This window comes from Carcharhinus amblyrhynchos, chromosome 4 (genome assembly GCF_965287045.1).
Source record: "Carcharhinus amblyrhynchos chromosome 4, sCarAmb.v2.hapA, whole genome shotgun sequence".
NCBI lineage: Eukaryota > Metazoa > Chordata > Chondrichthyes > Carcharhiniformes > Carcharhinidae > Carcharhinus > Carcharhinus amblyrhynchos.
In genome coordinates this window covers 102,375,809-102,399,077 of record NC_137327.1, presented here as the reverse complement: position 1 = coordinate 102,399,077, position 23,269 = coordinate 102,375,809, and the positions used below count along the sequence as shown (strand labels likewise).

At 43.1% G+C, this 23,269-nt stretch overlaps 1 protein-coding gene across 1 annotated transcript in view; it reads left to right on the top strand.

The window, feature by feature from the left end:
- Window positions 1–12,777, top strand: part of pof1b (POF1B actin binding protein) — a 92,500-nt gene extending 79,723 nt beyond the window's left edge. Inside the window, exons 13-16 of the mRNA XM_080187707.1 lie at window positions 1,574–1,702; window positions 7,661–7,731; window positions 11,108–11,216; window positions 11,422–12,777. Coding sequence (XP_080043833.1) covers window positions 1,574–1,702; window positions 7,661–7,731; window positions 11,108–11,210 — 303 coding nt within the window. The 3' untranslated portion in view covers window positions 11,211–11,216; window positions 11,422–12,777. The remainder of the gene's footprint in view (window positions 1–1,573; window positions 1,703–7,660; window positions 7,732–11,107; window positions 11,217–11,421) is intronic.
- The last annotated feature ends 10,492 nt before the right edge of the window (window positions 12,778–23,269 follow it).

Here is a 23,269-nt window from a genome sequence, read left to right as displayed (position 1 = left end):
AAACTATAGTTGTTTGTTGTACAAGGGCATAGATTGTGGAGGCAAGGTGGTCAAATGGAGTTAGGATACCAAACAGGCATTGAATGGTGAAAGAGGTTAAATGACTTGCCCTATCCTTATGACTCATCCTGAATAGTTCAGTTTACACCTTATTAAGATGCTCTTATATTTTTTACTCCACTTATTCAGTTAATGAAGATTTACTGCCATTAACCATATTCCCAGGACAGGCCTGGGGCTATTCATTGAACATTTAGCTGATCAATTTTAATTGTAATTGTGTATTTTGAATGTGGTTCAGGCTGACTTTCAAAAAACTGAGCAACATTTGTACGCATCTTCTCTTTCTCTCGGATTTGCTAACTTTATGGAATACATCATTTTGCTAATTATATGATGCTTTTATTACTATAATTCAAAACGTCTTTTAAGAAATTATTTATTTGTTTAATAATATCATCCAAAGTGCAATCTTATGCTTTGTTTGTCCTCAATTTTTTATTTCATGTTGTGTTGTGGAAACTATTACATCTCCTCAGCCAGACTTATTGGCTGAATTTAATGTTCCCCACTAGTGGATTTGAAATTTGGGGTGGGGGCCCTTCACTTTCAAGACTACCATCATAAATCCCATCTTAAAACAACCCATGTTTGAACCCTCTGACCTTACAAACTACCACACCAAGTCCTGATCACTTCTTATCCCTGCCCTAACAGCTCCTGATCCCTCAAGTTAAAACTTACCACCTTCATATTTAAATTGCTTAGTGGCTTCATCCTCCCCTCTGTAACCTCCTCCAACCCTATAATCTTCATCCACATGGGGGCGGCACAGTGGTTAGCACTTCTGCCTCACAGCGCCAGGGACTTCAATTCCTGGCTTGGGTCACTGTCTGTGTGGAGCCTGCATATTCTCCCTGTGTCTGCAAGTGTTTCCTCCGGGTGCTCCAATTTCCTCTCTCTGTCCAAAGGTGTACAGGTTAGGTGCATTGCCATGCTAAATTCTCCCTCAGTGTACCTGAACAAGCGCCGGAGTGTGGCAACTAGGAGATTTTCACAGTAACCTCGTTGCAGTGTTAATGTAAAACTACTTGCAACACCAACAAATAAACTTTACTTTAACTTTCACACCACGCTTCCTCACCCCTGACCATTCTTGGACTCTTGTTCACAACCTCTCCCTCCACCGCTGCCCCTACTCCTCCTGCTCCATTCCCTACTTCACTTTACTATGGACAAGTGAGTAGCCTGCCTTCAAATGCCTAGGTCTGGTCTTTGAAATAAACTGAGGAAAGGTATATGGTTTTGTTCTCTCTCCACACCCATCTCCTCCTTTCAGACCCATTTCAGCGGTCAGCTTTTCGATACCCTTACTAACATATTTGTCTTTAGTGCAGCGTCCATATTTTATCTGACCTCCATGAGAAGTCTTGGGACAAGTTCTCTATGGGAAAAGTGGTTGCTGATTGTAGTCCAAACCTATCTTACTTCAGTTGTCTTCCAGGAAGAGGGTTCTTTGTTCTCTGAGCTATGAATCGGACTTTTTAATCATTAATGTATTGTTCTCTTTTAGTCACAAATCAGCAATATGAAACGCGAAATGTCTTCAGGACAAGATAGCTCCAGTAGCTTGAAAATTAAACTGATGGAATACAATAATAGCCTGAGTGAGAAGGATGCCATCATTAAACAAAAGAATGAGGTGAGTAATATCGCATGACTTCTCTTGGATTTCAGTGACACTGTCATGCCAGATTAAGAATGAATTCAGCACAGAGTCAGCTATGGACCCTATACACTCTGTTGTGGCTCCGGATCAGCCTGACAGCAGCATTCTGTGGAATGCAGTGGGTGATTGTGCAGTTTCCCCATATAGGTGGGGACTGAAGTCAGAAGTTAGAATCACCAACTGAACATTGATTGCTTGGCAGCAGACTGTGAGCAATGCACTATCAAGTATGCCTGACGTCATCTTGTTGGCATCAGTCCAAGCTTCACCATTACTTTGTGTCACTAACTAGCGCCTCTCGCACTATAGTCAGGCACAAGGGAAGTGGAACTGCTGGCTCTCATGATACTACATCAATATCTGGAGCAGATTTGGGAACATTCACTCTTACAGCAAACAGAAATGTGGCAATTTTCCCCATTCCCCCCAATTCTGTTTCTGCTTCATGTATGATTCTTAACCATTTCAGCACTGGATTTCCTTGCTAACTTTCAGAGCAGACATGTCGTTCTTGCTTTGTAATGGTTTAGAAGTCCTGCTGCATTCTTCTGATTTTCCTCATGATTTTGGTGGAAGATTAGGAGAAATCCGGCCAAAATGACGTACACTGTTATCATAGAATCATGGACTGCTACTGTGCAGAAGGAGGCCATTTGGCCTAACACTTGTGCACTGATCACAATCCCACCCAGGCCCTATCCCCACAGCCCCATGCATTTTACCCTAGCTAGCCCCCCTGACACTAAGAGGCAGTTTAGCATGACCAATCCACTTAACCCGCACATCATTTCCCTGGAATGTTGCTCGATGCTACGGTCAGAGATCAGGAGACTCCCAACAGGAATTCTGGGAGAATATTCATGACCAGATCTTCAAAGCTTTTTTTTAAAAAATAAAGATTTATTTTGAGTTTTTGACCTCTCTAATTTTTTGTAACTTTGTGTGAAGGAAGATAAAACTATGTGGCAACCCCAAGTTATGCATAGGAACTGCATTCCACTCCAGTTTGTTGCAAGGAGATGTGTCGGGTCCATATCTGCTGGGAAAATAGCTCTATATATCTCCATAATATGCATAAGTCCATTGCAGTGTGGGGATGAGGTATACCACTTATGCAGTAATAAGGCACTGACATCAGTAATGTTGCAGTCTATTCTTATGGGTGTTCCAGGCAGCGGCTGTGATTTTAGTGCTTTGTAATTTTACAGACATTGATTTGATTGATAACAAGAGATTAACCATACCTATTGATAAGCTGATGATACCATCATCATTAATAAGTGGCCTGTCATTAAAATCGTAACTCAACCTGATGACTGCAGCCTCACTTGAATGAGAAATATTGCTTTCATTTGAGGTCCAGGCGTAAAACTAGAATAACTCCTGCCAAGATCCAAGAAAAGATTTGTTGCAAAGAGATTTGCAACAGAATTGATCATTGTGAGGTTCTGTGGAATAGGCCTGTGCGGTGGGCCTCTGGTCTTTTTATAATTATTTCACGGTATGTGTACATTGCTGGCTAGACCACGGATGTTGACCAATTCCTAATTACCTTTGTGAAGATGGTGGTAAGCTGCCGCCTTGAACTGCTGCAGCCCATGTGATGTAGGTACACTCTCAGTGCTCAAACGACAATGAAGGAATGACAATATAGTTCCGAGTCAGTGTGGTGTGCAGCTTGGAGAGAAACTTGCAATTGGTGGTGTTGCCATGCACCTGCTGTCCTTGACCTACGTGGTAGATGACACTGGGCTGGAAGATGCTGTTGAGCATCGGTGCTGGAGAAAGTTTATAGTGATGAATGGTGCTCTGATCAAGTGGGTTGCTTTGTCCTAAATGGTGTTGAGCTTCTTGAATGTCACTGCAGCTGCACTGATCCAGACAAGTAGAGAGTATTTCATCACACTCCTACTTGTGTCTTGTGGATGGTGGACTGGTTTTGGCGAGTCAGGAGGTGAGGTACTGCCCACCAGCAGCCACAGTATTTATATGGCTGTTAGCCATGTGATCAATGGAAATACTCCCCCCCGCCCACCCACCCCACTCAGGATCATGATAGCGAGGGTTCTTGCCATTTTTCTGTCCAGGTCTTGCTGCGTGTGGGCACAGATTGCATCAGTGTCTGAGGAGCTGCAAATAGTGAAATCATCAACAAACATCCCCACTACTCAAACTGCGATGAATGGAGGATCATTGATGAAGCAGCTGCAGATGGATGGACCGTGGACACTCCCTTGAGGAACTCTTGCAGTGACGTCCTGGGGCTGAGGTGATTGACCTCCAACCACCACAACTATCATTCTTATGCTGGGTATGACTTCAACCAGTGGAGACTTTGCCCTCCGATTCCCATTGACTTCAATTTTGCCAAGGTACCTTGATATCACTCTCAGTCAAATGCTGACTTGATGACAAGGGTAGTCACTCACCTTCTAGAGTTCAACTCTTTTGTCCAAGTTTGAACCAAGGTTGTAATGAGGTCAGGAGCTGCGTGGTCCTGGCAGAACCCAAACTGAGCATCAATGAGCAGCTTGTTGCTGGTAAACGCAGCTTGGTAGCACTGTTCATCATTTTGCTGGCCCTCTGTCCTTTCTTTTCCATTCTGTCATGAGATGTGAGCATTGTTAGCTAGGCCAGGACTTGCACATCCCTATTTGCCCTTGAGGAAGTGATGCTGAGCTGCCACCTTGTACAGTCCAAGTGGTGTAGGTGCACCCACAGGGAGGGATTTCCAGGATTTTGACCTAGCAGCGGTGAAGGAACAGCACAATATTTCCAATTTGGGAACGTGAGTGGCTTGGAGGAGAACCTCCAGGTGGTGATGTTCTTATGTGTCCTCTGCCCTTGCACTTCAATGTGGTAGCAGTTGTGTGTTTGGAAGGTGCAGGATTCCTCGCCTTTGACCTGTTTGTGTATCCACAGTAGTTATATGGCTAGTGCAGTTCGGTTTCTGAACAACGTTAACCCCCAGAATGCAGACAGTAGAATTTCAGTGATGGTGATACCATTGAGTGTCAAGTGGCAATGGGTAGATTCTGTCTTGTTGGAGACAATCATTGTCTGGCACTTGTGTGGCATGAATGTTACTTGCCACTTTTCAGCCCAAGTCTGAATATTGTCCAAGTCTTGCTGCAGCTGGACATTGATTGTTTCAGTACCTGCGGAATTGCAAAAGGTGCTGAACATTGTGCAGAGTTCTGAAGGCAGATCAGCCATGATCTTATCAAATGGTAGAGCGGGCTTGAGTGGTTGAATGGTCGATTCCTGCTGCTAGTCTGTATGTCAGTATGTCATTTGATGCATATTTTCAGTACCAGGTAATTTGGCCATCTGTTTTTGTAATTTGGGAGTGTATGATAACACTAAATGTTTGTGGGAGGCAATGTCTCTGGATCTTATCGCAAGACAATTAATCCAAAAACTCAGCTAATGTTCTGGGGACTTGGGTACGAATCCTGCCATGGCATATGGTGGAATTTGAATTTAATCTTAAAAATATCTGGAATTAAGAATCTACTGATGACCATGAAGTCATTGTCAATTCTCAGAAAAACCCATTTGACTCACTAATGTCCTTTTTAGGGAAGGAAATCTGCTGTCCTTACCTAGTTGGGCCTACATGTGACTCCAGAGCCGCAGCAATATTGTTGACTCTCTTAGGAATTACAGATGGGCAATAAATGCTGGCCAGCCACGATGCCCATGTCCCAAGAATGAATAAAAGAAAACTAAGGCCTGGATTCTCCCAATCTGCTGCGCTGCTGGAGTAGCACTTCAGAGGGGGGCCAGTAATGAGACTCGTGACTGCTCACTAGTCTGTCTGGCCACTTTCTCTGACGTAATCAGTCCCCCACTGGAAATTGGCATGGGGTTGATTGCCATTTGGACATCTGAATTTCCATATGATTAGTGGTCCAGGAAAGTAGTCTGTGGGCCCGCTAGTGTCTACCCCCTGCCGGGAGAGGTCCCCACCAATGGAGACCAGGAGCTCACCTTGCCAATGGGGACAGAAGCCTTTGAGGCCCCCCCCACCACCCCCCCCGAGAGGTCAAGGGCAAGGGATGCCCCTTGGGCAATGCCAGCCTGGAACCCTGGCACAGTTCACAGGCAGTTCAGTAGGGCATCAGGCAATGCCAACTGGTGGGACCAGAGGGCAGACAGGGTCTACTATCTGCCGATCAGGGGGGAGACACTGCACTGCAATAGGATTGGCAGTGGAGGGAGGGGGTGAGTGGCCAGTGCTGGCTATGGGAGAGGGAGTTGGGGCAGACGGTGGCGGGAGGTTGGAGGTCATGGCTGGCCACGAGAGGTGGGGTGGGGAGAAATTGGGGCTGGCCACTGCTGGGAGGTGGAGCGATTGGGGGAGAGGAGATCAGAGCTGGCCATGGGAGGCTGGCGATTGCAGGGAGGCTGGTGAAGGGTAGGCTATCAATTGGGGAGTGCGTTTCAGGGAGGTCAGCAATCAATGGGGGAGTGGGGGTTGGAATGGGGGGAGGGAGGCACTGCACATGCACCAATCTCCCCTCTGACAGATTGGCACATGCGCGGTGGCTCGTTGAGCATTGTGCTATCGGCCTGTCAAGCAGGTGAGGCCCCGACCCCCAATATCTGGCGTGAATCTCTCTAAGGCCCTGCTGGAGATTCATGCAAGTCAGTACGCCCAAAAAACGGTGGGAAAATTTCCTGTTTTCCCACCCGTTGGGCATTTTGGGGTTTTTTTTTGGGAGAATCCCAGCCTAAATGTTTTACACTCCATTTTGTGGGAGCTAACCACAGGGGTAGCGACTGTCAAACTTTTGGCATGAACTTGAACTTGGCTGCACCTAATACACCAGCTGCCTTGGTGCAGTGTGACTGTGCTGATTTATGAATGAGCACAGACTGAAGGTGTAATTTCAGACACCATTCAGCAGCTAACACTGTAAGACCTAATGTATCAGTGCACCTATCAGACAGGTACATTGAATCCTTTCATAATTGCACTCTATCAGCCACTCTTAGAATAAAAGAGAGTGAATAGGTATTAAAATTTTTAAAAAAAGAATGAGCTAAAGGAAACATCAGTTGTGTCAGAAATTTTCAACTAGGTTAGCCAGGATCAGATTATTGTAATTTAAGAAACAGTCCAGCAAGTACTTCATGAGGCATTTTAATTAGTGGACTCTACTAATGGCCATTCTGCATCGCTTCAGTTGGCACTGATCCTGCTACAACACCAGAATAATCTGCTTATAAAATGCCGAAATTCCCTACACAAAATCAGCACCAGTCAAACTGTCCCTTGCTTAATTTGTTCTTGGAATAAAAAGTAGAAGTAAAGTACAGTTTATTTATTAGTCACAAGTAGGCTTACATTAATGCTGCAATGAAGTTACTGTGAAATTCCCGTAGTTGCTACACTTGCCTGTTTGGATACACTGAGGGAGAATTTAACAGCTGATCCATCTAACCTGCACATCTTTGGACTATGGGAGGAAACTGGAGCATCCGGAGGAAACCCACACAGACACGGATAGAATGTGCAAACTTCACATGGAGTGAGCCAAGCCGGGAATCAAATCCGCGTCCCTGGTGCTGTGAGACAGCAGCGCTTGCCGCTGTGCTGCACCTTTATTGCCTTATTGCTGGCAGCGCTATACTTATTACCCATCCTAACTTTCTCCTTGAACAGCTGCAGTCCATCTTCCTCTCACAATAGCATTAGGTAAGGAATTCCAAGATATATACCCGGAACAGTGAAGATTGAATGACAAATATCCAAGTGTAGCAGCTAGTCACTGGCAAGATTCCCTCAGTAATACCGATTCTCACTCTGAGGAGAACAAGCTTGTCTGAACACCTGAAACAGGATCGTCAGAGTGCTCAAGTATAAATAATCATGGTTGAAACCCCAGACTGAATCTGATAACTTTGATCTCTTTTAATCCTCAGGAAATATTGAGACTGAAATCTTCATCACAAGCGGCGGGGAGGAATGTGACCCACACAATCATTACAAAGCGGTAATCCATATTATTACCATCACTTAGAAATGGAAAGCTTATTTGGGTATTGGAGATCTACTGTTGGCAGACTGATCTTCCTGTTACTGATCCATCTCAACTATTGTGTCAAAACCGATCGAATATACCAATTGTGTTAAATTGTTTTTGTTTGTAGCCACCATGAATATGAGCTTTGAGCGATTACAGTGTGTCAGTACATTTTTTTTGTAACAGCAATCAAATTAATATGTAAGGCATCAAATGAAGCACCTTGAGATACTGTATTGATGAGGTTGTGTGCTGATTGATGTATTGATGAGGCTGTGTGCTTACGTATAAATAAGTTATTTGCCATTAATACAGTTGCATCAGATAGTCCTGATGAAATCACTATCTGAATAGAAGATCACAATATGTAGGGACAGAAGTAGGCCATTCAGCCCATCACTTCAATGAGATCACTACTGATCTTTTGTGATAATCTTCAACTCTATTTTCCTGCTTTCTCACAATAATGCTTGATTCCATAATCGACCCTAAGATACAGGAACAGAATTAAGCTGTTCGACTCATCGAATCTGCTCTGCAATTTTCTGATAAGTTTCTAACCCCATTCTCCCTCTTTTTCCGTATAACCTTTGATCCCTTTACCAATCAAGAACCAATGTATCTTTGTCTTAAATACACTCAATGACCTGGCCTCGTCAGCCTTCTGTGGCAATGAATTCTATAGATTCACCACTCTCTGGCTGAAGAAATTCTTCTTCATCTCAGTTCTAAAGGGTCATTCTTTACTCTGAGACTGTGCTCTTGGATCCTAGTCTGACCTACTAATGGAAACAACTTCCCCACATCCACTCTATTCAGGCCTTTCAATTCTGTAAATTTCAATGAGATCCCTCCTCATTCTTCTAAACTCCATTGAGTACAATACCAGAATCTCCCTTTACTGATTAAAAATCTGTCTTCCTCAGCTTTGAATGTACTTAATGACTCAGCCTCTACAATTTGCAGTAAAGAATTCCACAGATTCACTAATCTCAGAGAAGGAATTCTTCCTCATCTCTGTTTAATATTGGCAGCCCCTTACTCTGAGATTATGTTCTCCAGATCTAGTCACAAGGGAAAACAACCTCTGCATCTACGCCCGTCAGCCCCCTGAGGATCTTGTGTGTCTGAATAAGGTCACCTCTCATTCGTCTAAACTCCAATAAGTTCAGGCCCAACATACTCGATCTTTTTTCATAAGAAAACTGCTGCATACCTGAAATCAACCCAGTGAAACTTCTCTGGGCTGCCTCCAATGCCATTATATCTTCCCTTAGACAAGGGGACCAAAACTGTTCACTGTATTCCAGGTGTGGCCTAACTAGAGCTCTGTATAGTTTTAACAAGTGTTCCCTATTTTAATACTCCATTCCCTTTTGAAATAAAGGGTAACATTCCATTTGCCTTCCCTATTACCTGCTGAACTTGCACGAGGATCCCCAAATCCCTGCATGTTGCAGTCTTCTTCCATTTAAATAATATTCAGCTCCTTTTATTCTTCCCACCAAAGGGCATAACTTCACATTTTCCTACATTATATTCTGTCCACCAAACTTTTGCCCACTCATTTAACCTGTTGTCTACCTCTGTAGACCTGTGTCATCCTCACCCCTTGCCTTCCCACCTATTTTTATTTTGTCATCCACAAACTGCCATCCATTCACTTCCCTTGTCCAAGTTATTTATATACCGTAAATAATTGTGGTCCCTGCAGCACTCTTCTAAGAGGTTTCTCAGACAGGTTGCCACGAAAGTCCTTCAGAGAAGGAAACCTGTGCCTTTACCTGGTATGTCTTGTGTGTGACTCCATAGCCACAGCAATGTTTTATGACTCTTAAAATGCCCTCTGAATTGGCCTAGCAAGACACTCTATTCATGGGTAATAAGTGCTGCTCCAACCAGCAGCCCACATCACATGAATGATTTTTAAAAAAAACTCAAAATGCTCCTCATCCCAACTGTGACTTCTGTCAATTGGCAGTCCTCTAACCAAGCTAATATACTGGCCCAACACCAAGTTCTTATCTTATTAAGTAGCCTTTTATGTAGTACCTCAACAATTGCCCTTTGGAAACACAAGTATCCATTAATCCATGTAATTCATTCACCAAAGAAGAACAATATTGGAACTGAATCTGAGGGAATAAAGTGCTGCAAGTTCAAAAGAGATAATTTAAAGATACTGCTCATTAGTACTGCAGAGAATTCTAGTAAATTTGTCAGGCATGAGTTCCCCTTCTTGAAGCATCGCTGACTCTCTTTAATTATATATTTCTAAATTCTCTGATATTTGCATACTTTAATCATGGACTCTTAACATTTTCCCAATGTTAAATGTTAAGCTAACTGGCCTATAGTTACCTGTTTTGTGCGTCTCTCCCTTTTTGAATAAGGGTAAAACATTGGCAATTTTCCAAACTTCTGGATTCTTTCTGGAGTTGAAAGATTTTTGGAAGGTTACTGCGGGTCATCCACCAACTTTGTAACTGCTGCCTTCAATATCCTCGTCCTTTAGCCTCATTTGTTTCCCTAGTGCTTCTTCTCTAGTGACAGTTACTGAATATATTTCCTCCCCCTCTTTTTTGTTCTTTGTTATTCAGCATTTTCATTGAATTTCTAGAGAGCAGAATGAGGCAATTTGGCCCATCAAGTTTGTGTTGATTCTCTGACAGAGTATCTTACCTCAGCCCTTTCCCCTGCCCTATCCCAGCAGCCCTATACAGATACCATGGCCAATCCACCTAACCTGCACATGTTTGGAGTGTGAGAGGAAACTGGAGCACTCAGAGGAAATCCATGCAGACACTGGCTAACTCCATACTCCATACAGACATTATGGTCAAGGCCAGAATTGAACTGGGGTCCCAGGCCATGTGAGGCAACAGTATGCCACCATATATGCCCCATTTGAAGTGTCTTCTGCCATGAAGAATGATACAAAGTTTTTATTTAACATCTCTGCCATTTCCTGGTTCCACATTATTATTTCCCAGTCTCATTCTGTCAGGGGCCTATGTTCATTTTGGCCCCTCACTCCCTTTTTCTATATTTAAAGGTCTTACTCTATATTTTTATATTTCCTGCTAGTTTAACCTCGTAATTTATTTTCTCTCTTTTATTTGATCATCTTCTGTCGCTTTAAAATATTTCTCGAACCTCTGGCTTACCACTAACCTTTGCACATTATATGTTTTTTTCAGTCTAATCCTCTGACTATGATGCATCTTAGTTTGCATGAAATAAATGCCAGAAATATGGATTTTAATACTTTGTTGCTATTCTAATTGTTTTGTATCATGTGCAATGTGATATGCTGTTGAAGAATAACATTTCTTTTCCAATACAGCCGACTTGACTACCCAATACTGGGCCTTTTGAAAGATACGAAGCTGAATTCACCTAGTAGAGAAATACAGACTGTTTACATTGAAAAGAACAGAACAATGTAAAAACAGGTACATTAATATTAACATGTTATCTTTGGTTAGCTGGTGCACTCTTTAAAGCTGCAGAAAATGCAGTCTGCTTAGAAAGCTTCTGGAGGGAAATGTAGATAATAAACTTGTCAGTGTTGAAAACGTGGATGCCTAGTTATTGACACTAAGTTAAGGACTGTTCTACAGAGTCACCTTTCATCAAACTTTGTTTTTTACATTTTAGGAATTCTTTTCATGAAATTGAAGACATACAGATCTTCAGAGAGCCACTGTTTACTATTTGGAAAGAGAAGTTACTCCACATTCTTCCCAATTGACAATGGTCTTTCTGACCCTGTGATGAAAAAGTTAAAATGATTGAACAACACAAAATGTATTTTTATGGGACTGTCAGTTTATTTTAATTAATTCGGTTCATTTTTCCTACAGTTAGAAATGTTGGAGGTTTCGGGTACGGGATAACTTTGCTTTATATCTTGCGATGAAATAAGATTTTGTAAAGGGGACAAATAGGAATTTGGTGTGTGGTTTAAGGATTATGGTGTAAAGTATGTAAACTGTAACATTAACAGAGTGATAGAGCTTGAATTAGAACAATATTGTCCAATATGTGAGCCCTATGTAATCATGTTTCGGGTTAGTAAATAAGAGAGTAATCGACATCATAATTGAGAATATCCATACTCCACTTGCAAGGCATACACTCCATGTCCTTTCACATTTTATTAAAAGGTTAGATTAAAAAGAACATGTGAATATTTACTTCAATGGTGTAATGTTTGTCAATTACATATATTGTTTAAATGTGTGGAAGGTGTTTTTGATAGCTTAGTGTATGTGGCTAGTCAGAAATTTCTGTTGGGCAACAAAGATTTGGAAACAATCAATGCGCAGGCCAGCATTGTCTTTCATTTGTGATTATTTCTTTTTTATGCAAATCAGAACAATGGTACACAGATTTGCCAAAGAGCAGAAGCAATGACCGATCAGCCATTTTTGACTATTCAAAATAGTTGAGAAGTTTGTCATTTTTGGTTAGGAATTCTAGTATTGTTAGGATTATTGTACAATCAAGGTTATTGACCTTCTAAAAGTTATAGACCCAGAGAAGAAAATATTCAAATTATTAAATTCTATTTATATTTATGAAAATAACTTTCATGCCAAAGGATTGAGGATTAAACAGTGCTCTCTGAAAATTCATGCATCTTGATATACAGGATGATTTCAGCCTGCTGATACCACCATGGTTATGTAAAATAACGTGTTATTTATCAGGTGTGAAACCAATCGGTTCAAGTTTGGATGGTCTGAGAGTCAAACTGAACATGGTGTAAAATGGACAGTGTTTATCTTTTTATAACTAAGGACATTATTTTCTACGTGCAACATGCTCTTAATTCATAGATTTAATTTTAGTGCAAGAAGTAACTTTGAGACAGAAGTAGATTTTTAAAATTGGGGGTGAAGTGACTATAAGCTACAAGTGCAAGATGAGACACAAGCTGTACTATCTAAATAATATCAATAATACCAGTTCATTGGCAAACTGCTTAATTATTGCTCGAACTGCGCGGAAAATTTAGAGGTAAAATGTTCTCTTCTGAGTTAATATAAAATAGGTGAAATCCTGTATATCATTTGGTAATTCTTCCTATCGTGTTCATGGATCTTTTCCAAGCTACCTGGCCAATCATCAGGTAACCAAACGTATATTATGAAGCTGAATGTATTTGTGGAATTCCATAAATAAAAATGTTAATTTGCCTTTTGAGTCAGTTTGTTATTTGTTCTGTGGCTATGTGTTTTTTTTTGCAGTTGGACTTATAAATGTGGGTTTCAACACATTCACCATCATTATGGCTCAATCCACTTCTATAATCGCAAAAAATCACTTTGAATCTGTTGTTCTAATGCTGCTCAGAGAATATTTCTAAACATCTACTTCAGGAATTTACAGGACTTTTGGAAAGGGGTTAATTGGACAACTTTTTAAAAGATGGGTTGAGGGAGATTTGGAGAGCTATGGGCTGGCCTGTTAGTGAATGGAGGTGTCGAGAGATTAGATGTCCGTGGTACAGACAGAAGGGGCCAGGAAATTTAAAACTATTGAAATGCTGGAAGATCGGCAGAGTTTGTGGATTTAGAAGGGAAGAGCTGAACCAGGAGAAAAAAAAGTTATCAGAAGAAACTACATCTGTGAAGCAAGAGCTGTTTGAAATGATCTGCCCAGTTTGTTAATCTTGATAAGAGTTGAAGCAGATTGTGCAGGGCTTAAGGACAATAAGACTGGGCATCACAATGCCAGGAACCCGAGTTTGATCCCCAGCTTGAGTCTCCCCATGACTGTGTGGGTTTCTTCTGGGTGCCTTGGTTTCCTCCCACAGTCTGAAGACATGCTGAATTCTCTCTGTGTGCGCTAACAGATGCCAGACTGTGGCGACTAGGGGATTTTCACAGTAACTGCATTGCAGTGTTAATGTAGCCTACTTGTGACTAATAAATAAACTTTAGTTTGAACTTTCATTAGATTGAAGGCAGTGAAGGAAAAAAAAACTGTAGGAAAGATGAGGTAAGTAAAGGTCTTGGAAACAATGGCTTTGTTTAGTGGTCATGGTCCAAATGTCAAGAGTGTTTAGCTTTCAGCTTCCGCTAAGTCGCATTTCATTCGCCAAAGAAGAACAATATTGGAGCTGAATCTGAGGAAACAAAGTGCTGCAAGTTCAAAGGGAGATAGTTTAAAGATACTAGGGCGGCAGACAAATTGAGAAAAACACTGTCATGCTGTCAGCTCTCAAATGAAAAGATTAAAAGAGGGTACAAGACCAGAGGGTCAAGGTGAAATGAGATGATTGAAGGTAGGTGGAAGAGTTTGTTGTGTGGTGGGGGGAGACTTCTGGCCAGAGAAGTGGGTGGCACGCCAACAGGAGTGAGGAAGTGTCATTTTGAGCTCCAATTCATTGTAGTTAATGTATGAAGCTGAGATCCTTGATCATACAGAGGACAAAAGTGAAAAGACGGTTAGGAGTGAGATTTGGGGTCAATGGAAAATGAAGAGGATGAAGAATCTGGAAAATCCAAGAGTTGGTGAAGTTTGTGACCCTAGACACCTGAAAGAAAAAATTGTTATATTGTTAAAGTGCCAGATGAGGGAGATAGAGATAGCCCACTCCTTCACCACCAGTATGCCCTGATCCTGGTCACCCCAGTACACACTGCCTATTCCTCCACCAGCTACCTGAAATGGTGAAGGTATAGATTCCTGAGCAGCGGTTCCCTGAAACATAGTCACCTTGTACCACACATCTCCCTATCTGGAGTAGCAGTTGTTGAATATATAGATAGGGAGAGGTGTGGTGCGAGGCAACTATGTTTCAGACTGTGACTACATCCTGGTAAAAGATGGGCAACACCTGCAAAGAGTGAAGACTCCTCAGGTCTACGAACAGAAGCTGCGCATCGTAATTCATGCTACGCACCTGGTGGAAAAAATACATTACCAAAAATATATCTAGGAGGGATCTTGATGTAAAAGTATTGCTGAAGGCGGAAGGTGCAGCTTGGGTATGTAGGGCACACCAGTGCCAGACTTAAGCTGGAGATTCAGAACCTTACCAGCAACCCAGCGCAGTCTTTAGTCCCAGAAAAATTCATCTAGACTTTTGTAACAAAATCAGGGGGAGGGGTCAAGTGACCAGCCGGTACCACAACATGGAGACAATCAGCTGGTTTATGGTGAGAACTCATGCCCTGTGAGTCCAGCAATTCAGGAGAGCGGTGATCTTTGCCTCCAGTTCTTGCCAATTCACCAGCCATAATTCAGCTAAGCAAGGATGGTCTCCCAAGTAGAGGAGGCTGGTCTTACTCCAAGTGAAAGGCCTGAGCTCATCTGGGAAGAGGCCCATCTGCCATGGACCAACCAGGAGTCTGGAATACTTTGCCCAGTTGATCATGGCTGAGTACACTGCCTGGCATTAATGCATCCTTCATAGGTCAGCTAGGTTTGTGAACATAAGGAGCATCCCGATGTCCAGCCTATGCAGAGTTAAAACCAACAACCTCCTCCACAAGAGGTGCAGGAATGGCCCCACACAAATCACAGTTGGCCAGACAAGGGGCAGCCCTGCCACACTGCTATCCCTAAGTGAAGGAGCACCATCAGGGACATGTTAACCTTAATGAGATACACTGTGACAGCGTACAGTAATCGGATCTGGATTGCTAAGTGTTTCCTGAATCCAAAATTCCACAGTGTCCTGAGTAGATAGAACAAAGAACAAAGAACAACACAGCACGGGAAACAGGCCCTTCGGCCCAACGAGCCCGCGCCGCCGTCCTACTATCTCAGTGACCTATTCATGATTTTAGTCTACGCCTAACGTGCGAGGATCAGGGAGGTCCAATTTAGGGACAATTTTAGTACCCAATCAATCAGCCTAAAAGCACATCTTTGGGGGATGTGGGAGGAAACCGGAGCACCCGGAGGAAACCCACGCAACCACGGGGAGAACGTGCAAACTCCCACAGACACAGGCCCAAATCCATGTGTCCGCACAGCAACAGAGATAGTCTCTGAGCTGTCATGTTGCCCTCGAGATGGTCCAGTTTAAGCACACTAACGACATGAAGCAATAGGCAACTCCCGAAGCAACATCCAAGAGCAGCCCACTACAACCTGCCGCCTGCATGCCCCTTGCTGGACTTAAATGCCTGTGGAGACAAAAAAATTCATTATTAAACAGGCAAAGACTAACATTCCTGAGGCAAAACGTATTCCCAAGCCTACAATGTTCAGTAAGGCCTACTATATCCCCCTATATGTAGCCCGCTCATATGGCTGTCTAAGTGACTCTTAAACAACCCTAGCGTGCCTGCTTCCACCACCTTACTCGGCAGTGCATTCCACACCCCCACTACCCTTTGCGTGAAAAACTGCCCTCTAATATTTGTCTTATACCTAGCCCCCCTCACCCTAAGCCCGTGACCCCTCGTTCTATCCATTTCTTGTAGCGGAAAAAGCTTACTACCATTTACTCTATCTATCCCCTTCATAATCTTATAAACCTCTATTAGATCCCCCCTCAGCCGACGTCTCTCAAGGGAAAACAGCCCAAGTTCATTCAATCTTTCCTCGTAAGATACTTGTGTTCCACCCTCTAGAATGACTTCTGGACAGGAAAGTGCTCAACAGACCAGTCCTGTGAAATGATGGATTAAGTCCTAGGCTAGATGATCATGGATGGTCCAGTCCAGGACAGTGTAGCACTGGTTAGGGTGGATCATGTGGTCCAGCATAGTGCCAATGTGGAAAGACACGGCCCTGGCAAAGATTTTATAATCTGTGCTGAGGAGGGAGACCAGGTTCCAGTTTTTCAGCAGGTAGAGATTCCCCTTTCTTGGGCAGCAGGGCCCTGCACCGTAAAAGGGGCATCACCCCAGTTGCAATACTTACCCTCAGGATTCCTTCATGATCATCTCTCAGGATGCCCTAGAAGACGCTGAAGAAATCCACGGTCAGCCCACCCAGCCCTGGGGTCTTACCCCAGAGAGGATGTTGAGGGTGCCGGTCAGCTCCCCCAGGCTGGTTGGGGCATCCAGCATCGTGGTGCCTTCTGGGACAACCTGCGGCAGGTCCTCCCACAAAACCTCTATGGGCATTTTTGCTGGACAGATCTGGAGACAAAAGGGTGGTGTAATAATTGCAGGTTTAGCAAGGCCTTTGACAAGTTATGCATGGAAGGTTGTTGCACAAAGTTAAATCTCACGGGATCCAGGATGAGGTATCGAAATGGATACAAAATTGGCTGTAGATGGTGGTTGTAGAGAATTGTTTTTCAAACTGGAGGCCTGTGACCAGATGTGTGCCTCAGGGATCAGTACTAGGTTCACTGTTATTTGTCATTTATACTAATGATTTGGATGAGAGTATAGGAGGCATGGTTAGTAAGTTTGCAGATGACACCAAGGTTGGTGGCATAGTGGACAGTGAAGAAAGTTATCTCCAATTGCAAAGGGATCTTGATCAGTTGGGCCAGTGGGTTGACGAAAGGTAGATGGAGTTTAATTTAGATAAATGTGAGGTGATTTATTTTGGTAGATTGAACCAGGGCAGGACTTACTCACTTAATGGTAGGGCTTTAGGGAGAGTTATAGAATAAAGAGGTCTAAGGATACATGTTCATAGCTCCTTGAAAGTGGAGTCACAGGTGGACAGAGTGGTGAAGAAGACATTGGGCATGATTGGTTTCATCGGTCAGAACATTGAATACAGGAGCTGGGATGTGTTGTTGTTGTACGAGACATTGGTAAGGCCACACTTGGAATACTGTGTGCAATTCTGGTCACTATTATAGAAAGGATATTATTAAACTAGAAAGAGTGCAAAGAAGATTTACTAGGATGCTACTAGGACTTGATGGATTGAGTAATAAGGAGAGGCTGAATAGACTGGGACTTTTTTCGCTGGAGCGTAGGAGGCTGAGGGGTGACCTTATAGAGGTCTATAAAATAATGAGGGGCATAAACAAGGTAGATAGTCAATATCTTTTCCCAAAGATAGGGGAGTCTAAAACTAGAGGGCATAGGTTTAAGGTGAGAGGGGAGAGATACACTAGTGTCCAGAGAGAGGCAATTTTTTCACACAGAGGATGGTGAGTGTCTGGAACAAGCTGCCAGAGGTAGTAATAGAGGTGGGTAAAATTTTAACTTTTAAAAATCATATAGATAGTTACATTGGTATAGAGGAATATGGGCCAAGTGCGGGCAATTGGAATTAGCTTAGGTGTTTAAAGAAAAGGGCGGCATAGACAAGTTGGGCTGAAGGGCCTGTTTCCATGCTGTAAACCTCTATGACTTTAGGTGAGAACCCTATTGCTCTCCGGGTCCGAGACAACAGATCCATCATCAGCCAGCAGCATAAGGAGCAGCTGACCGATCCCTTGTCTTTTTTCCAGCGAGTAGAAGAAAGGGAAATGCAATACAATCCTCTGGTTAATCAGAGAAAAGTCCTGGGGGGATCTGAGGGGATGAATGGCAACTCGTTTGGGAGATCTCACAGCACATAAATTCTAATTTACCTCCTGAGAACAGAGAGAGGGGCCAACTTCGCCAGCATCCAGTTACCTAGCATTTGGACTGCTGCTGCAGTCCCCAGTGAATCAATAGGTCCCTCTAGGGTCACAAGATGGAATTCTGGGGAGTGTGGCCTCAGGGTTTTACCCTCCTCTCCCCTAAGGGACCCTGCTCGAGGCATTGTGGCAGTATACTGAGGATCACATCCCCTCTGCAGGGAGGAATATTGGTCCACTTGGAAAAGTCACCATGTCTCTTTGGAAGAGATGGATGGGAGGCTGGCACGTTTGGCTGTTCTGGTGGGAGAATACCCCCCCACACCCCCTCCAGGGAGTGGCGCCTCTTCTGGAGGAGGTCAGGGGTTGGGGAAATGTCCAAAGAAGTTCTACCCGCTGGGATTTGGGGCTTGGGTTGGTCCCATGCAATTGGGGTACCTGGTCCTTTTTTAATCCTGCTTCCATCAAGCTGGTTTGCTGAGGTGTCTGGGGATCAGGCAATGGATCAGAGTCTGGGCTTGTCCCTGGATATTTCTCCATCTTATTTCTGGAGTGGTCATTCCTCCCCAGCAGCGGAGGTCTCAATAACTGTTGGTGTCAGCCCCCCTTTGCTGGGGAGGAGATGGTGTGGTGATGGGATTGGTTTGGCTGTGGGGATGATGTGGTGGTGAGGTTTGGTGATGCATGGCCGGCTGTGGTATCCATGGAATGGGCGGCAGGGCACTTCTTAACATGCCCGATCTCCTTACAGGCATGGCGCCGCATTCCACTTTTTAAATTTAATTATTGTCACACGTATTATCATACAGTGAAAAGTATTGTTTCTTGTGTGCTATATAGACAAAACATACCATTTATAGAGAAGGAAACACAAGAGTGCAGAATGTAGTGTTGCAGTTACAGCTCAGGTGTAGGGAAAGATCAACTTAATGCAAGGTAAATCCATTCAAACGTCTGATGGCAGCAGGGAAGAAACCATTCTTGAGTCGTTTGGTACGTTACCTCAGACTTTTGTATCTTTATCCCAAAGGAAGAAGGTGGAAGAGAGAATGTCTGGGGTGCGTGGGGTCCTTAATTATGCTGGCTGCTTTGCCAAAGCAGCAGGAAGTGTAGACAGAGTCAATGGATGGAGGCTGGTTTGCATGATGGATTGGGCTAAATTCATGACCTTTTGTAGTTTCTTGTGGTCTTGGGCAGAACAGGAGCCATACCAAGCTGTGATACAACCAGAAAGAATGCTTTCTATGGCGCATCTGTAAAAGCTTGTGAGGGTCGTAGCTGATTTACCATCCATTTACCATCCAGAAAATTTTATACGATGTCCCCTCATGGAGGACAGCAAAGCCTCCCTTGGTGCATCTCTGTAGGTCATTGAAAAAAAAGGTGCTCTCATCCAGCTATTGCTATGCAAATAAAGAGAGGGAGAAGAGGGAAGCGGAGGAGGGTTATTCAAGGGTAGGACAAAAGACAGATGGGTGCCCTAGTTCAGGGGCAAATGAGGGGGTGGGGGGTGTGTGTTGACTGGTGAAGTGGATAGAATCTTCAACCCAGGAGGTGTCTAACTATAGTCCAGAATTATGCATCTTCTTCACCTTCCCCTGTCTCAACACAATAATGGGTAGAGAATCATCCCACCCCAACAGGGTGTTAGGCATCAGCTTGACAATGTCAAAAGTTCTTATTGTTGAAATATTCTCCCTCCCAGCTGGCACTCCCACTGGGCCTGTGAAGCCTCGGGCTCCAGGCCCCAAGAGAAGGCTGGCCTAGCAGCAGCAACACTGCTCCTTGCTCCAGGTGAAAATGCTCAGTAAAATTAGGCCCTGTAGTACAAGGCTGTGAACGGACAATGCACAGAGTCCAAAACACTCTCTCTCCTTCCTCCTCTACAAAAGATAAGCAAAACAAACACAAATAATAAAGATGCTGCTTCTTACTGGCTATCTTGTAGCATCAAGTCCACATACAAGTCCTGCTCCTTCGGGACAAGCACTTCAGCAACAGCTCCAGTCACAGGTACTCTAGGTTTGTGGATGAGCAGATTAGTGACCAATACCACTAGGCCACGGGAAGAAGACAATATTTTTCGGCCCTTTGCGCTCTATGCACTGTTTTGAGGTATTATAGAACAAATTAAATAACTCATTAAATAAGTGAACTGAGGGAGCAAAAACAAAGGGACGGCCCCTTTGAAGGGATACTGCCTGAAGCAAAAAGCAACTCACAAATGAAACTTAAATACAGGGTCAATAAGACACCCCAGTCCCACCAGCAAGTGTCAGCGCACGATCTTCTAAGAATACACGATTTATTTTGCATGGGAAACAGACACTCAAATGCGTATGTGCATTTTTCCCACAGCCTAGGCTTATGTTTGCTTTGCTGTAATACATACTCTATACAATTTTAATCACACTAAAATGACATAATCTCTTCTGCCCACCTTGATCTTGTTGAATTATCTCATTGCAAACTTGTTGTTCAGCCAAGTTAAATTAATAGGCCTAAAAGATTTTGAATATATTCATTGTGCAAAATATTTCATAAACTCCACCCTTCGGTCTTTTTTCAAAAACAGCAGAATCTCCTATAACATGCCCTACTGGTTTAACACAAGTTACTTTAACAAACTGCATGACATCTTATGGACGCCAGCCAATTTATTTTTCAGATTTCACTTATCACGATACCAACTGAATGTAAAGTCTCATGTTACAACCACCTAGTTACACACCCAGTGTAAAATTACCAACCTTTAATTATTTATGGTTTCCCTTTGGATGTACTTAGACAGCATATAATTTTATTTTTTTCCTTGCAACAGTATTGATGTTATGATATGGCTGTAACATTTTTGTCACTGAAGTGAAACCTTATGAGATTGTTGCATAAAGTTTGGAAATATACTATGCAGCAATTCTGTTCGTAAAATGGGTGTGACTCAAAATAAGCATTTGGATGTACGAAATATTGAAGCATCAAAACTCTGAGCAACAACGTAGTGACAGCAACCCAGGAGTTTAAAGTTTTAAATTTATTTATTAGGGTCACAAGTAGGCTTACACTAACACTTCAAAGAAGTTACTGTGAAAATCCCCTGGTCGCTACAGTCCGGTGCCTTTTTGGGTACACTGAAGGAGAATTTAGCACAGCCAATGCGCCTAATTAGCATGACTTTCAGACTGTGGGAGGAAATGGGAACGCCCGGAGGAAACCCACGCAGACATGGAGAGAATGTGCAGACTCTGCACAGACAGTGACCCAAGCTGGGAATCAAGCCTGGATTCTTGGGGCTGTGAGGCAGCAGTGTTAACCACTGTGCCACCCTGGAGATTGAATTCTTATTGTTTTGCATGGTAAGAAACACATTGAAAAATGAACAAGGGAACAAGAATTAGGAGCAGAAATAGGCCAATCAGCCCCTTGTGCTGCTCCATCATTCGATAAGATCATGGATAATCTGATTGTGGTCTCAACTCCACCTACCTGACATCCCCCCCCCCCCCCCCCCCCCCAACCCCCCATAAGTCTCAACTCTCTTGTCAACCAAAAAAAACCTATTGTCATGTCACTAAGGTATTAAAATATTACACATTTCTAAAGTTGTGTTCCTTATGTAAGTAAAAACTGGCAGAGTATATATTGGGTTAAGCATTTTGGTAGATCAATTTCACCTCCCTCTCTATCAAAGTGAGACCATTTCCCTTTCTGAACAAAATAACACCAGATGAGGCATCATCACTACCAATGTGTGGCTCACATGTTGGTTGAGCTGTATTCCTGTCATTCTTCAGCACCAGACATTGATTGATTCTGCTCATCACTATAAAGGCTGATTAAATCCTATCCCTAAAATTGATCACCCAACCCCAGACTCACATAAAACAATTACTAAGCACTAAAATTCCATTAACAAATGCTCAAACAAGCGCACACAAGATTTGAAAACCCATGTTGCAAACAATATCTCAAAAGATAAATAAAATCAAAATACTGCGGATGCTGGAATTCTGAAATAAAAACAGAAAATGCAAGATAACCTTAGTAGCTCTGGCAGTGCTTGAGGGGAGCGTAACGGAGTTAACGTTTCAAGTCCCTATATTTCTTCTTCAGAACTGAAGAGGTGCTTAACTCAAAGAACAATGTGGTCCAGGACAGAATACCAAATATTTGTTTTTTACTCCTGGCAGAAACTCAGTAGTAACAGTGTTAAAATCACAGAAGCAGACTCAGCACCTTGTTTTCCTTTTACAGCCATATTTCCGGGGTAGCTAAGTGCATGTCTAAATCAAGTGGGAGCACTATGGAAATCTAGATGCTGTAATGTCTGCAGGAGCTCAACACCCTATTTGAAGTCCTATTGGGTTAGTCTATGCAATACTTCCCTGAATACAATGTATTCAGGAGGGATGAGGAAGGAAAGGATTAGGGCGAGGAGGCAGTATTACCAAAGGATAATATTAATGTTCTAAAGAGGGATAACACACAAGGAAGACTGAGTCAATTTGGTTAGAGCAAACAAATGGAAAAAGGACATTACATTGCTGGGTATTTATAAACCACCCCAAATAATGAGGAGATGGTAGGATAGCAGATCTGACAGAAAATTTGAGAGATGGAAAGAACATAAGCGTAATAAGGGATTTTGATCACTCGAGTAGGTAGACTGAGTGAAAGAAAAGCGCAAAAGACATGGAGATGGAAGGTCTGTGATCAGCACAAGTGGATTAGGTAGGAGGTCTCATTGCACATTGGATGGAATCAGTGCCTCTGAACCAGAGACTCCAGGTTCCAGGTTCTAGAGACTCGGGACTTGATGGCCGAGGAAAGTGCACTCATAGCACAGAAAACAGGTTGAGTCTCAATCTGCAAAATCCTTCCAATACACGCCATTGGGAGGAAGTAAGAACAAGAGAGACTCTGGTCAGCATGCTTGATGTGGATTCGGGTACCCCTCAAGTTATAAACCTCTGGCAATACGCTAGCAACCTGTTCCAGGTAAAGCCT